We start from the raw sequence: 16002 nt of genomic DNA, 5'->3' as shown, positions 1-16002 counted from the left end.
GAGGTGGTTAATGCCTGAGGGCACATTGTCTGGAAGTTGAGGAACCTACATGGAGACAGGCAGATGCACGTATACCATTGCCTGTGTGTGAGTGCTTGGTGCAGATCTGAGCATTTGTTGGAGGATGGCTGTTTGTTTAGGTGCTTGTACTTGATCGTGTATATTATGTTCATACACACAGACCTATGTCCTCACATGTACAAATGCATCTATGGGACCATGCATTTGAATTTGGAGTTTGTAATGGACTGTTCCTGAGGTTATATTTGCTTTCCTGTGCGTGCATACAAATGTGCATATGACTGAGAATGAGAGCATGGAGTTGTATGTTCATGCACAGAAGTACATTTGAAGGTATGCACATATATGTGCTGTGTATTTGAGTGGGAGTTTCTGGGGACACACATATGTTAGTGAATGTGTATGAATATATGCCTGAATGGGAAAATATGTTTGCTTATTGAAGAGCACCAGTGGACACACATGTACATGCATGTAAGAGAACTTATCTATGGCAGGCATGTGCATGCTCTGAATAAAAACATGAGTGCACACATGAGAGCTTGCCTCCCGTGCATGCATAGCATGCTGGCATGTGTCCACATTTGCAGACCTGCAGGGATGTGTATCGCCGTGAACATGTCTGCATTGTGCCCACAGGTGCGAACACGTCTGCGGGTACAAAGTGTGCATGCATCATGTGCTGGCATGCTCATGCACACGCTGGAACATGAGCCATCTCGCCTCAGAGTGAGGGCTGACAGGGTTGCATTTTCCAAAGGCTCAGCGACCAGTGACAGAGCTGGCCTGGGGGTGCTTGCTGGCAGGAGGAGAGTGGAGCTGCTGATTCGTGACCTGGGGGTGGGCTGTGATGACGGCTGGCTGATGGATGCAGGCGCTTAGACACCCTCTATGACAGCAGCCGGCTCTCTGAGCTGCCTGAATCAGGAGGTGGGAGTTTAGTTCTTGACCTGTGCTGCTCAATGCTGGCTTCCCACCTCCCTGGTGCTTGTCCACAGCCACGTGAGGACACACACACATTGGTACACACCAGAGACACAGACCCAGGCTTGGACAGTGGCCAGCCAGCTAGGCCCCTCTGTCCATCTTGCTCCCAGCTCTGCCATCCCCCTGGAGTGCCTCCCCTTCTCAGCAACATGCTTTTCTGTCCTCCCAGAAACTTCACTCAGAATCAGAGTCACCTAGGCCCTGTGCAGAGCCGTGGCAGGTGGGAGTGTAAAATCATTTCAGGCCTTTAAAGGCTTCGTGCCCTTGGGCAAAGCATGGTTCATCTGTGAGCCCTGGGTTCCTCATCTCATCTTCATAAAACAGGCCTAATGAAAGCACCTGCTTAAAATTAAACAAGGCAAATTATGTAAAAGCACTAAACACAGTAAACACAGTGTCCATTTTCCGTGAGATTTACCTATCTTAGTATTAATTATGTACGGTGCTGAGAACAGGGCCTGGCATGCCGCAATGCTATATAACTGTGCTGTCACCGTCATCACTACTGTCGTCGTCGTTGTCATTAATATCCCTGGTTCTGAAATGCTTGGCCAATTGCACATCAATTCTTGCTCAAGACCCTAAATACTCTTTTGTCACGTGATAATGATGGTGATGATGATAATGACAGTAAAAGGGGAATATTTTTCTTTTCATCTTCCTAGATGCCTTGTAAGAAGGGCAGGCATAGTAAATGGAAGACTCTTTATTTTCTAAGCTCCTTGATAGAGCTGGGTTTGCTCATTTGGAGCTTGGAGCTGGCATGGTTGTTTTTCTGCCTAACACAGAGAGGATGTGGAACTCTTGGGGAACCTGGTGGGAATCAATGAGACAGATGACCAAAGGCTGTGTGTCCCATAAAACCCTCCTCTGTGACCCCCAAGTCATCAGAAAAGCTCACAAATGCTTGGCATGACTAGACACCTTGTGCAACCCACTGAAAGGACAGGACTCACTAGATTTCACTCTGGGCTGGCTCAGCACCCAGTGGCGACAGCAAGCGTGGATGCAGGAGCTGGAAGCAAAGGGGATCGAGGGAACGTTACCTTTTCCTCCACACACCACTCTGGAACGAGCAGAGGCTTGAGGACTTCTACACGTTGTGGAACGCAGTGGTGGGTAGAGGAACGAGCTCTCCCAGAGCACAGACACGGACTTTTGGATACACCCAAGCATAAGTTTGGGGCTTCCTGTGTGCTGGACACTGTGTGTGCTGCTGATGGGGTAGGTTCTGGGGGCCAGAGCACTCGGGTTTAAATCTCAGCATCTCCACTTATTCGTCATGTGATCTTGCACAAGTTACTTAACCTCCTTGTGCCTCAGTTTTCTCACCCGTAAAATGGGGGCTGCCTCATTGCATTGTTGTGGGATTAAATGTGTTAATTTATGTAAAATGCTCAGTAAGTGTCAGCTGTTGCTATTGCATTTTATCCTTATTGCAACCCTATGAAGTAGGTGGTCTGAGCATATGCACTTTATGGATAAGAAAACAGAGGCACACAGAGGGTAAATAACTTGTCTGAAGTCACACAATGGCCGGGCGTGGTGCCTCATGCTTGTAATCTCAGCACTTTGGGAGGCCAAAGAGGGAGGATCACTTGAGCCCAGGAGTTTGAGACCAGCCTCGGCAGCATAGCAAGACTCCATCTCTACAAAAAATTAGCTAGGTGTGGTGGTGCATGTCTGCAGTCCCAACTACCTGGGGGGCTGAGGTGAGAGGATTGGTTGAGCCTGGTATATTGAGGCTGCAGTGAGCCATGATCGTGCCATTTCACTCCAGCTGGGCGACAGAGCAAGACCCTGGAAAGACAGACAAAAAGAAAAGAAAGAAAGAAAAAGGAAGAAAGAAAGAAAGAAGAGAGAGAGGGAGGGAGGGAGAGAAAGAGAGAAAGAGAGAGAGAGAAAGAGAAAGAAAGAAGGAAAGAAAGGAAGGAAGGAAGGAGAAAGAAAGAGAGAGAGAAAGAAAGAAAGAAGGAAAGAAAGGAAGGAAGGAGAAAGAAAAAGAAAGAGAAAAAGAGAGAAAGAAAGAGAGAAAGAAAAAGAAAGAAAGAAAGAAAAAAGAAATCATATGGTGGGTAAACCGCAGAGCCAAAGGCTCAGAAGGTGAATATGGATAAATACTGTTCTTTATTTCTGACAAGATCTTTGACTCTGTGTGACCTTGGGTAAGTCATTCTCCATGTGTGAGGTTTAGAAAGTATGGTCAAGGGACCTATGACTTCACGTCCATGTGTCCCTCTGGACATATAATCTGCCTGTAACCTCCTTCTTGGCAGGGTCAGTATCTGCTAAGGTAACCAGTGCACGTGGAAGGGACAGGCTTGGAGCCGGGGGAACCTGTGCCACCTCTGCTCTATCCCATACTAGCTGGGAGACCTTGAACCAGCCACTTTATTCCCCTGGGTTTCAGTTTCCCCCTTCTACAATGGAGCTGGCAACCAACCTCAGAAATGCTGTTGGGCTTCTGTATATGAGAGCTGGGCACACGGGGCTGAGAGAGGTGGCTGCACATCTCCCCAGGGGTCCCCAAGTTACCATGCCCATTTGTAGCATAAGCTATAGGAACCATGGGTTAAAGGTCCCACAGGGGATGATTTGGGGGTTCTCAAATATCCCTCCACTTGGGCTTACCATGCTAACGCCACATCCCTGCCACTGGCCACTCTCAATGGACTTTAGAAGGTATGTTCAAGTTGAGCAAGTTATCAAGCTCCTAAACCTGGCCTTCAAGTTCTTTTCACAACTATCTCCAACCAGCCTTCCCTGCCTCACCTCCCAGCACTCCTCCACCCTGTGATCCAGCCCCCAGGGCCACACGCCCTTCCTGAAGCTGCCACACGCTTCTTGCCTTCTCTCCCCCCCAGCCTTTGCAGATGCTCTTCTCTCTGCTTGGAATACTCTTGCTGGCTTGGCCACCTCACATCCCATACTCATTCTTCAAGACCCGGTTGAAGTTACTTCCTCTGGGAAGCCCTCCAGAATTACTCAGTCTTTCTTTAGTGCTTCCAGGATCTTATTCTGTTAATTCTGCTACAACTCTTACCAAACACATTATTTCTGGCTGCTTCAGCTCCCTGATCCACTTCCTTCCTCCAACTTAGGTCTTGAGCTACTGGAAGGGAGGAATTACCTATCATCTATGTAACCTTCGGCAGTTTACTACTCTCTTAGCCTCAGTTTCCTCATCTGTGAACTGGGGCTGACAGTACCTACATGAGAAAAAATAATGCAGATAAGGCACTGGGACATACTAGCCATCTCTGGATTTACCACAGTGGACCTTGGCAAATGTGGAGGGAATGAATGAGAGCTCCCTGGGAGGGTAAGAAAAATAAGGCTAATAAGCATTTATTGGGAACTTTCCACATGTCAGGAAGGCACTGAGTTCAGAGCTTCACATCCACTATCTCCTTTAAGACTTTTAATAATCCTTTAAGGAAGAGACTATCATTACCCCCATTTTACAGATAAGGCAACTGAGGCTTCAGCAGTGGAGGACCTTGATGAAGGATGCCCAGCTAGCAGGAGCTGGAATTCATGTTTGATCAATGTGGAATGAATGAATCACTTGGGAGTGGGGGGAGGTGGGAGGACAAATAACCTGTATCTTATAATCATATGGTTTTAGAGCTGGAAACTCTTCAGGTGACTTAGTCCAGGGATTCTTAATTTGGGATCCATGAGTAGGGAGACTGATGGGTTCCAAAGCCAGACAGATAAGGTCCCCCCATCTTGCCCAGTGGTTTCTGACCCCTCTGTCTCCTGCCAATCCTTGCATCCACTCAAGTCCTGGAGTCACCCACTTCTTCTTGCTTGGCTCTGCTGATATTTCAGTGTGGTCTGAGACTCCTGAAGGCTCCACAGTTGCTGGGAGTGTCCTTATCCCCCATGCAGGGCAGGATCAGGAGCCGACCATTGCAACCTTTTCCCCTCCCCTCGGAGATGTAGGGAAAAGGGGAAGGGCATCTGGAGCAAGGGAGAGAGCTCAGACCTTGGAGGCAGACACACTGGGCTTCTAAGAACCACAAAGATAAGAATAGTAACAAAGGCTAGCATTTATTGAACACCTACTATGTGCCAGGCACTGTCCTAACCACTTGACACATATGAACCCTGTTTTAGCCTCACAACTCTTCGAGGTAGGTTCTGTTATTAACCCCATTTGACAGATGAGGAAACTGAGGCCCAGAGAAGTGAAGTGACTTGCCCGAAGCCAGGCAGATGGTCAGTGCCAGAGGCTCTGCCATTCACTGGCCAGGTGCCCTTGGACGGGTCACAGCCACTTCTCTGGGGTCCTTTCCCCTTCTATTCCGTGCAGGACACCACCTCATGGTTTCTCTGACGACTGAGCTGGTCTCTGTGCAGCGTCCCAGCACACAGTAGGTGCTTAGTAAATGAACAGCCTTCTTTCCTCTTAACTGTGATGGGGGAGACCTGGGGTGCGGGCATCTCAGCGGCGTGCTCCCTCCAGCATTCTCCCCCAGGCCAGGATTGAGTGACCCACCCCTTCCTGACTCTGCAACGCCACCCCCATCTCCCATTCTAACCCCGGAGCCTGGAGCCACGCCGTGCCAGTCTCGCCTCAGTTTTAATACCGTTGGTCAGAATCCCGCACCTCTGGGCTCCAAAGCTGCACCCCTAGAGGAGGAGGAGTGGGAGAGTCCGCTCCTAGCAAGTCCCCCCCTCCGTCCGGCCGCCAAGGGAGTGTTGGGGGAGGGCAGGGCAGGGGGTCCGCGGGGGAAACGCGTTGTCCTGGGGCCCCGGCGTGTGCTGGGCGGGTGAGCAGCTGCGCCCCGACGGCAGGGCGCGGGGCTAGGAGGCCTGGGCTTCGTCGTCCCCGCGGTGGCCGGCGTAGAGCGCGGCCAGGGGCCGGAAGCGCGGACCCCAGCTGCTGAGATAGGCGAAGTCCTGCTCGGAGCCCGACGAGCCGCTGTGCAGCGAGCTGAGCGAGGCGGCCGGCGAGTCCGCGCCCTCGAAGGCGTAGGTCTGGAAGGCGTCGTAGGGCGGCACCGACAGGTCCCCGTCCGCCAGCGCCACCTTGCGGCTGATGAAGTCCCTGAACACTGAGAAGTCTGGCTCGGGGCTCGGCGGCCCCTGCGGCAGCGAGTGGCGCTCGGAGGGCAGGTGGGCCTGCGTGGGGCTACCCGCGCCGCCGCCCGAGCCCCCGCCCGCTCCCCCGCCCGCGCTGCCGCCCCCGTCGCCGCCCTTGAGCTCGCCGAAGTCGTAGAGGCTCCGCAGCGCCGACATGTCGTAGGCTTCGGTGTCCTGCTCGCCGCCGCCTTCGTCGTTGTATTTGATGACGTTGTCCCGCATGTCCTCATCCTCGTCCGAGCTCAGGTGGCTCTTGTGGTGGCGCCTGAGGGTGAGGATCAGCAGCACCAGCACTGCGAGGGGGACAGAGGGGGCGACTGAGGGCCAAGCCCCGCCCAGGGCATTAGAAGGACCCTCTACCCCATCTCCTCCCGCCTCCCACCAGCGGAGTGGGACAGAGCCTCAACATTCCTACAGATTTCCTGGATTTCTGTTCAAAAAGCCATTCTTGCAATCAGAACTGAGCTGAGTGTCTGGAGAGGTAGTGAGCTACCCATCTCGGGAGGTATGCAAATCGAGGCTAGATTACTCTGGGGTGGAGGTGGCCAGTGGGAGAGCAGTGGTTAAAGGTCTTCCTGGGTGTTGAGGCCCGAGGTCTCCCTTCTCAGCTCTATGAAGAGATACACTCTCTGAGGACTCTAGGTGCTGGGGGTGTGTAGCAGGCAGCTGAGAAACAGAAGGAGCTGCGGGAGTGAAAGATGTCCTTCACCCTGACCTCTCTTTCACCCTCACCCTCCTCTGCCACACCAGAAGTCTTGAGCTCCTACTCAACCCTTTGGTTCTCAGGTCAAGACCTGCAGGAACCCTTCCCTGAGATCTACAGGCCAGGTTCCGTGCCTTCCCCTCCAAGATTCCCCAGGACAGGGCTCCTTCCTCTATCATACTGGTTCTCAAAGTGCGGCCCCTGGGCAGCAGCAACATCCCCCTGGGAGCTTGTTAGAAATGCAGACCCTTGGATCCTGGCACGGATCTTGTGGCAGTGGAGGGGGATCTGTGTTTTAACAAGACCTGCAGACCTGAAGAGGCAGCTCAAGTTTGAAAGCCACAGCTCTGTCATAGACCAGACCCTGCTGTGTGACCAGGTCTGTGTCCACCCCAAAACACACACCCTAAGCTACCATTGAGGACCTGGGAAATGTTCCTCTATCTTGGTGCCTGGCATGCAGTGAGCACTTGAAGCATGCTTGTTGAATGAATGAATGACTGAAGGAAGAGTTGGATGGAGACTTGGGTAAGTGAATGAATGCTTGTCCCCTCTTGGCTTTCTTCACTTGATTTCCAGGACTCCACATTCTCCTCCTCCTCCTCCCACCTCACTGATCACTCATTCTCAATCTTCTAAGCAGGCTTCTCCTCGCCTCTCTTTAACTCAGATGTCGTAGGATTCAGACCTCTGTTCTGTATTCATGCTCCCTCTCTTGGAGCTCTCCTTTGGTCTCAACGGCTTTAAAAGTTCCATTTAGAAACCGACAATGCCCATATCTCAGCCTCCAGCCTGGACCTCTCCCCTGAAATCTAGATTGTACGTTCAATTTCCTACTCAACATGTCCTCTTGTTGACCAAGCGAATCTCAAACTTAACAGGTTCAAAGGTGAAATACTAATCTTTCCCCCTTCCCCACCTCGAGTCTCCCCCACCTCAGTGTTAGGAACCCCGACTTTTCAATTACTCGGGGCTTTTAAGTCTCTTTTGTTGAGTGCTAAATCTCAGTGTCTAGTACATGGGAGAAACTCACTGGATGGATGTATAGGTAAATGATGATGGGTGGATGGACAGACAGATGGACAGACATGTACCAGGTACTGTGCTGGGCACTGGACTCTTCTTGCTCCTCTAAACAGCTCCAGTGGCCAGAGCTGGCTGTGAGGGCCATGGGGCAGGGCACCTGCTCACCACCTAACAAGGTGGCTTGTGACAGGGAAGAGCACGAGAGCTGGGGACAGGACCAGAGGGAGGGCACAGGGAAGGAAGGTGTCAGGAGAGAAGTGGGAAAGATGGATGGATGGCTTTCAGAGCCGAGGCTGGGAGCTATGGAGGGGGATGCCCACAGGAGCAGATGGTGAGGTTTGCGGGCGGCGGGCGACAGATGTGCCAGGCCTGATCAGCGATTCCACCCGTCACCTTTAGAGCACTGATGTGCACTTTCTTCGTTTGTGGGCAATTAGGCAGAAATTTGTTTGCACTGCCTCGGAAAATGAAACCGCTGTAAAGTGCACCCTCTGGAAAAAGGGTTTCTGAGCCATGGGCTGGGGTCGGGGGAGAAGGTGCTGGGGGTGTGTAGCAGGCGGCTGAGAAACAGAAGGAGCTGCGGGAGTGAAAGATGTCCTTCACCCTGACCTCTCTTTCACCCTCACCCTCCTCTGCCACACCAGAAGTCTTGAGCTCCTACTCAACCCTTTGGTTCTCAGGTCAAGACCTGCAGGAACCCTTTCCTGAGATCTACAGGCCAGGTTCCGTGCCTTCCCCTCCAAGATTCCCCAGGACAGGGCTCCAACTATGAGGAGCCTGCCCAGGGCCTCTGCTGGGACCTGAGGAGGTACAGCCTGGCCATAGGCAGGTCCTCAGAGGGTGGACAGAGGCCATGCCAGTGCTAGCCAGTGAGGGCGGGGGGAGGCAGCTGACATCTCCCAGGGAGCAGAGCAAGGCTGGAATCTGCACTTGGACCTCCCTTGAGCTCCTCTAGCTTTGGCCTCAGTGCCCTTCTGTACTTGGGTGGTTACAGCTGTGACAGGTGGCATATGGCCACTCAAATCCAGGTTAGCTTCTGAAACTTGACCTCTTCACTGGGGACACTTTGGGGTGCAAATTGCTGCTAGTGGGCTGGTACCAGTGTAGATTTTGCCCCCCTCCCCCACCACCAATGACTTGAGATTTTGCTCTCAGTTTAGATTCATAGCAGGTGGTGTAGTTAGAGGAGCAGAGGACACAGGGTGAGAAGACCTAATATCAAATCCAAAGATTATCCAGTACCCTTACACCAGCCACCTAACCTCTCCGAGCCCCAGCGTTTTCATCTGAAAAATGGGATGATATGCCTGGCCATGTGCTTGTGAGGTTCACAAGAGCCCTTTTTACTAAAAGTCCTACATAGAGACTAAAAAAGGACCATTCACATGAGAAAATTTTAAAAAAATATGCTAGGGTGAGATTTGGGCTATGTAGGGGGTGGGCCACAGTGAGCTCATCCCTGGAGTTGGTGGCGGGGCCGCTGTGGACTTAGAAGACTCCTCATGGGGGCTGCTTGTTAGAGCTTGGAGATGGTTTGGCCAGCCCATCTTCATGTGGAGAGGGAAGCTGAGGCCCCATGGGGGCTGGTTAGGAAGGAAACCCAGGACCCCAGGATGGGACCAATCAGGCAGGGCTGGGTGGCTCTCGTCGGACTCACCAACCAGGATGAGAACGCAGACCAAGAGGGCGATGAGGGCGCCGGGGCTGAGGGAGGCGGCCATGACAAAGGCCGTGGTGTTGCAGGACTGGATGGTGCCGGAGCTGTCGCAGCCACAGATGCGGATGGTGAGTGTGCCTGTGCTGCTCAGCGTGGGTGGCCCACTGTCTACTACCAGGATGGGCAGGAAGAACACGTCCTGCTCCTGCCGGTTGAAGCCCACGTGCTGTGTGTGCACTGCAGCCGTGTTGTCTGTTCCGGAAGAAGGGGGAGCGGTGTGACTTGGGGCCGGGGGTCAGCATCCTTGTCCTAGCCACCTCCTGATTGCATCGTGAGATTTGCCTCCCTATGCCCCAAACTACAGCCTCCCAATGGACTCACGGGTCTCTTCTCTGATCTCCCAAAACTCTATTACCAGATGCCTCCAAATTCTGCCCCATGCTGCCCAAAGATTCTGTCCCTCAAAGTCTACCCTCAGCTGCCCAAAGATCCTGTCCCCATGTAGCCCACAATTCTATCCTCAAACCATCCCAAGATTGTGTTTTCAGCTATTCTAAGATTTTGTCCTCAGCTGTGCCAAGGTTCCCAGCTATTCCCAGATTCTGTCCCCAGCTAGGCCAAGGTCCTGTCCCTGGCTATGTCTTTTTTTTTTTTTTTTTTTTTTTTGCCATTTGTCTCAACAGCTTGTTTTTGCTCTAGATTCCACCCCAGCTTCCCAGCGTATTCTGACCCTAGGAGTCCTATAGGGTCCTTGGGTTGTGGTTTGTTGGGCCCTGACAAGTCCTGGGTCATCAGAAGGGACTAGGAACTCTGGCTGGCATCTGCCTTTGGCTGTGGGATCTTTCTGTCCTTCATACCCCAAGGCCAGTTGAGAGTCCTGGAGCCTGACAAGGAGTTTCTGCCTAAGAGGCTGAGCCTAGAGGGCTGGGGGCGTGGTGAGGGGCCTGATGAGGGGCCCTGGAGCGTCGAGGCCTTCTTCTCCACATCTTTCCTTTTCACACAGGTGGCCAGAGAGGACAGTGAACAAACACAAATGGAACTCATGGCACTGGTTCAGCCTGTCACCGGGGAAGCCAGGCAGGACGCAGGGGGATGGTGGCTGGCCTTGGAGCACAGGCTGAGGTGACAGGTGGCACCCCTTTCTCCGCCCTTTCTGCCTCCTTCACACCTGTTCTGTAGGAGTCAGGCCACCTGACCCTCTGTCATTTTGATGGCCTCTCTCAGTTCTGCACATGCAGGGGTATGAAGTGCCCAGAGCTCTGAAGGCTGCTGCCCCCTCCCTTCACAGCCAACTCTGCCAAAGGGGGCCCTGCCTTCCAGCTGGGGGCCTTCAGTCCTCCTTCTCCCCGCAGTCTTCAGTCTGCTGTTTCTAATCTGAGAGCCAGATCTGGGAGATCTGTTGGCAGCCTGGGTTCCTTACCCTGCTTCATGGCCCCAGTTAACCCAGTCCCTTCCCCAGATGCCCCCAATTCAGTGCCCCAGATCTGGCCTTTCTCATCATGGATGCTATGCAGGAAAAGGAGCCCTAGGAAGGTCTGACTTGTGGCCTTTGGCACATCTCAGAAGTGGACTGCAGGTCCAGATGCAGCGCGACTGGCCGTGAGTTGGAGGCTGCCCACGAGGTGCCGGGGACATGAGGGTTCATTCCATTAGCCTATCTCCTTTTACACACATTTGAGAATTTCCATTAAAATGTTGAAAAATAATGCAAGTCTATCATTTACTAGCTGGGGAAACCCACTGAGTTCCTCTAAGCTTAAGTTTACCCATCTGTAAACTCAGAAAGGGTATCATGCAGGTGTGAGGATTAAATGGTGTAATTCACACATAACCCTTAGAAAAGTTGCCAGCCCATAGAAATGCTCAATAGTGCTGGTTAATATTTTTTCAGACTCTGCCCCCATCTTCCCTGTGCTGCACCGGCTGCCGGATCCCTGTCTAGGCTGCCCTGCCTTTGCTCATAAAGTTCCCACTATCTGGAACACCCTCTTCACCTTCTTGCCTGGGCAAATTCCTCATCCGTCATGCTCCAGCTAAATGTCACCTCCTTTCTTGTGGCCTCCTTTCTCCGCTTCCCTGGGAAGGAAGGATTTATGGCTCCCCCCCTCCCTGCTCTGACTACGCAGGTGCCATGCACAGTTTTGTTACAGCACTTGTCACGTTGTGTTGTTAGTGTGTGCCTGTTTCTCCACTGCATGGCCGGCCAGGGCTGGCATGGAGCCAGTCTTGAAGAGCAATCCTTGAATGAACCACAGCTTTTGGGAGAACTGGTAGTCTTGGGTCAGCCCCTCAGGTCACTGCTGCCACCCTGTTCCCAGAGCTTACATGGGGTGGTCACACTCGATGGCAGCTCTGGTGGCCACCTCAGCCAAACAGAAGCAATTAAGGCAGAATCTCAGGCTCTTGGGTTGGAAAGCCTTGTGAACTTGGCAAGGTTGAGTCAAGTTCGACAGTTCAAACTGGCTACACTCAGGCTTGAACTCTAGCTCTCCCGCCAAAGGGTGCGTCAACCCCAGCTGGGAAAAATCTGCCTTCTGCAGGGGAAGAAAGGGGGCTGGAGGGCAAGACGGGAGAAAGAGGTAATGGCATGGCACCCATTTGCACTGAATGGATTTTTTTTATGCATCAAGGACTCTGCATATTTTAAATACATAGTAATGTTTAATCCTCATAACCTATTAAGAGTTGTGGCATTATTCCCATTTTGGATATATGGAAATTGTGGCTCAGAGACAAGTGACTTGTCTGAATTTTTCCAGTGAAAGCATTCTTCCTTCCTTCCATCCATCCAACAAATCTTTTTTTTGCTTGAGACAAGGTCTCACTCTGTCACCCAGGCTGGAGTGCAGTGGTGTGACCTCAGCTCACTGTGACCTCGGTCTCCCAAGCTCAAGCAATCCTCCCACCTTAGCTTCCTGAGTATCTAGGACTACAGGTATGCACCACCATGCTCAGCTATTTTTTTTTTAGTTTTTAAAGTTTTTTTTTATGTGTGTATGTGTGTGTACAGATGTGGCCTCATTATATTGTCTAGGCTGGTCTTGAACTCCTGTGGCTCCTCTTGCCTCGTACTCCCAAAGTGGTGGGATTACAGGCATGAGCCACCATGCCTGGCCTCCATCCAACAAATCTTTATTAACTACTATGTGCTAGGCACCATGCTAGTGGCTGCGAGAAAACAATAGAGAGCTAAGCCAGCTTGCTGCTAGTCCTGGATCAGAGCTCATATTTTCATGTGAGAAACAATGCTAATCAAATAAACACACAATTTAGTCTACAATTACAAACCATGGTGAGTGCTGCGAAGGAAGAATATAGGAAGAGCACATAACAGAGCACCTGAGCCAGTCTAGGAGGTCGGGGAGAGCTTCTTGGAAGAAGTGATATGATTCCTGAGCCTGAACAATGAGTTTAGGGAGAGGAAACAGCATATGCAAAGGTCCTGAGGTTGGAAGAGGCATAACACACTCAGGGACCCGGGACACTCAGAGGACACTCAGTCCTTTGTGGCTGGAGGAATGAGGGTAATAGCTACAATGAGTCAAGACAAGGCTGGAGGAGGAGGCAGGTGCTCATTGTGGAAAGCCTGGGATGCTGTGGTAAGGAATTTGGGTCATTTTCCCTTCCTTCCCTCCCTCCCTCCCTCCCCTCCCCTCCCCTCCCCTCCCTCCCTCCCTCCCTTCCTTCCTTCCTTCCTCCTCCCTCCATCCCTCCCTCATTTCTTTCTCTTTTCTTTTCTTTTCTCTTCTCTTCTCTCTTCTTTTCTTTCTTTCTCTCTTTCTTTCTGTCTCTCTCTTTCTTTTCTTTCTTTCTTCCTTTCACAGAATCTCGCTCTGTCACCCAAATTGGAGTGCAGTGGTGCAATCTTGGCTCACTACAACCTCCGCCTCCTAGGTTCAAGCAATTCTCCTGCCTCAGCCTCCTCAGGAGCTGGGATTACAGGCGTCTGCCACCACACCTGGCTAATTTTTTTACTTTTTAGTCGAGACAGGGTTTCATGATGTTGGCCAGGCTGGTCTCAAACTCCTGGCCTCAAGTGATCTGCCTGCCTCAGTCTCCCAAAGTGCCACGATTACAGGCATGAGCCACCACTCCTGGCCAGAATTTGGATAATTTTCTTAAAAGCAACAGGAGGCCATTGATTGGTGGGCTTTAAGCAAGGAAGTGACCTAGTGACAAACCCATTCATTGAACAGCAAGTAGGAATTGAGCATCATCTCTCTGTCAGGACTGTTCTAGCCCCTGGGGATACTGCAATGGACAGAATGGATGTGGTCCCTGTCCTTGCTGGGCCTGTGTTCTAGTTGAGGCAGCTTATCATCTAAAATGCAGGAGTCGATGTGGAAGAACAGCCAGGAAGCTCTCGTGTGTTTTAGGTGTGAGATAATAGTAGTAGTGGAGGCACAGAGAAGTAGGCAGATTTGAGAAATGAGCGGCTGGCTCTGGCTCAGCTTCAGATTGCCAAGCAAGAAGAGGGATGTTTGTCTCTCAGGGTTGCTGTCTTGGGCCATGGGACCATATGTTCTGGGAACTCTGGTCCCCACCACTCCTCCACCCCATGAAGGGGAATCCCCAGGCATCATCTCTGATCGCATCAAGCTGCCCTCCTGGGCAGCAGCTGGCTTCAGTTGGGGAAGCCTCTGGCCACCCCAGTCCCCTACCCCACCCTTCTAGGTGGGATCTGTGCCCAGCACTGCATCCATCCATCTGGCCTGACATACATCAGTGTCAATCCCTGGCTGCAAAGGCAATATTTATAAATCACGTTTCCAAACTGGCTACACATTTGTACAAAGAAACAGATGGGTTGGGGTAGCCGTTTGTCACCTAGGATATTTATACAGTGAGGAGGAGGGGGCTTGGCAAGTAGTGGGAAGGGGCTGAGGGACTGGAGGAGGAGGCCTTCCACGGCTGCTGTGACCTCAGCGTGCTGCTGCCACCCTGTCCCCGTAGCTTACACCAGGTGGCACTCTGGATGGCAGCTCTGGTGCCCCCGCCCTCCCCCAACAGCTAAACAAAAGCAATTGAGGCAGAATCTCGGGGCCCTTGGGTTGGAAAGCCTGGTGAACTTGGCAGAGTTGAGCCAAGGACAGCTATGTTTCCTGTGACCAGCTCAGGATACTATTGGAATAATGAGTAGGCAGGGCTGTATTGGTTGTTAAAATATTGAAATACTTCCAAAAAATGTTTAAATAGCTGTTGACACAAGCCCCCCAAATCTCTCCCTGCTGCCTCAGCCTTTTCCCCAGGCAGCCTCCCAACTTTGACACAATCAAGCCACGAAGGAGTTAATGCCTGGTGTAGTAGGGTTTCCAGGGTCCTGCTCCAGGTTTTGGTCAGCGTCCTTTCTGATTGGCCATCTGAGCTGCACTGGTTGTTAAATCTGTTTATTATTTTTCATTACTTATTTTTAATTATTGATTGACTGAGACAAGGTCTCACTCTGTCTCCCAGGCTGGAGTGCAGTGGTGCGATCATGATTCAATGGAGCCTCAAACTCCTAGGCTCAAGTGATTCTCCTGCCTCAGCCTCCTGAGTCACTGGGACTACAGGTGTGCACCACCATGCCCAGCTAATTATTATTATTATTTTTAAAGAGATGGGTTTTCACTGTGTTGTCCAGGCTATTCTCAAACTCCTCGCCTCAAGGGATCCTCCTGTCTTGTGCTGGGGTTATAAGCATGAGCCTTACATATTTTTAACAGGACTCCCAGGGGTACAGATGGGTCTGGTTTCAGAGGCCACTAAGGCCTCCGCATTGGGTGTGAGTGTGTAAAGGCCTTGAGAAGGATCCCAGGCCAGAAGGAACCCACGTGATCTGGCCCCCTCGCTGACCACATCTCCTCCCAGTCCTGTCTCTTACTCACTCTAATCACACAGGTCTCCTCCATTCCTAATCCGCCCCAGTCCTGCTCACCACAGGGCCTTGCACTTGCTGTTTCTTCCACTGGGGTGGTCGTTTTCTCTCATATCCTTTAGGTCCCTTCTCACTATGGATCCCCTTGGAGAGGCCTTCCCAGGCCACCCTATTTAAGAAGATAGCTTCTCCTCTTACCCTGCTTTCCCATTTTTTTTTTTTTTTTTTTTTTTTTTTGAGATAGAGTTTGGCTCTTGTTGTCCAGGCTGGAGGGCAATGGTGCGATCTCACCTCACTGCAACCTCCGCCTCCCAGGTTCAAGCAATTCTCCTGCCTCAGCGTCTGGAGTAGCTGGGATTACAGGCATGCGCCACCATGCCGGGCTAATTTTCTATTTTTAGTAGAGATTGAGTTTCACCATGTTGGCCAGGCTGGTCTCGAACTTCTGACCTCAAGTAATTCACCCACTTCAGCCTCCCAAAGTGTTGAGATTACAGGGGTGAGCCACCGTGCCCTGCTTTACTTTTCACTGTTTCATTGAACACATTTTATCAAACACCTACTATGTGCCAAGCACTGCTCCAGGCACCTAGGGTTGAACAAAGTCAAGTCCAGACCCTCGTGGAGATTGCATTATTCCTCCGCCCCAGCCACTTATCA

At 51.6% G+C, this 16002-nt stretch overlaps 1 protein-coding gene across 2 annotated transcripts in view; it reads right to left on the bottom strand.

The window, feature by feature from the left end:
- Positions 1-4513: 4513 nt before the first annotated feature.
- The window catches only part of CDH22 (cadherin 22), a 135570-nt gene continuing 124081 nt past the window's right edge, over positions 4514-16002 (bottom strand). For both annotated transcript variants that reach the window (XM_032142249.2, XM_058432849.1), the window contains 2 exons: positions 9486-9737; positions 4514-6392 (listed from right to left, as the gene is read on the bottom strand). In XM_032142249.2, the coding sequence (XP_031998140.1) occupies positions 5821-6392; positions 9486-9737 (824 nt within the window). In that variant the 3' untranslated portion in view covers positions 4514-5820. The remainder of the gene's footprint in view (positions 6393-9485; positions 9738-16002) is intronic.

This window comes from Hylobates moloch, unplaced genomic scaffold (genome assembly GCF_009828535.3).
Source record: "Hylobates moloch isolate HMO894 unplaced genomic scaffold, HMol_V3 SCAFFOLD_21, whole genome shotgun sequence".
Lineage (NCBI taxonomy): Eukaryota > Metazoa > Chordata > Mammalia > Primates > Hylobatidae > Hylobates > Hylobates moloch.
Note: the sequence above shows the minus strand (reverse complement) of the source record. Positions and strands in the feature narration are given on the sequence as shown.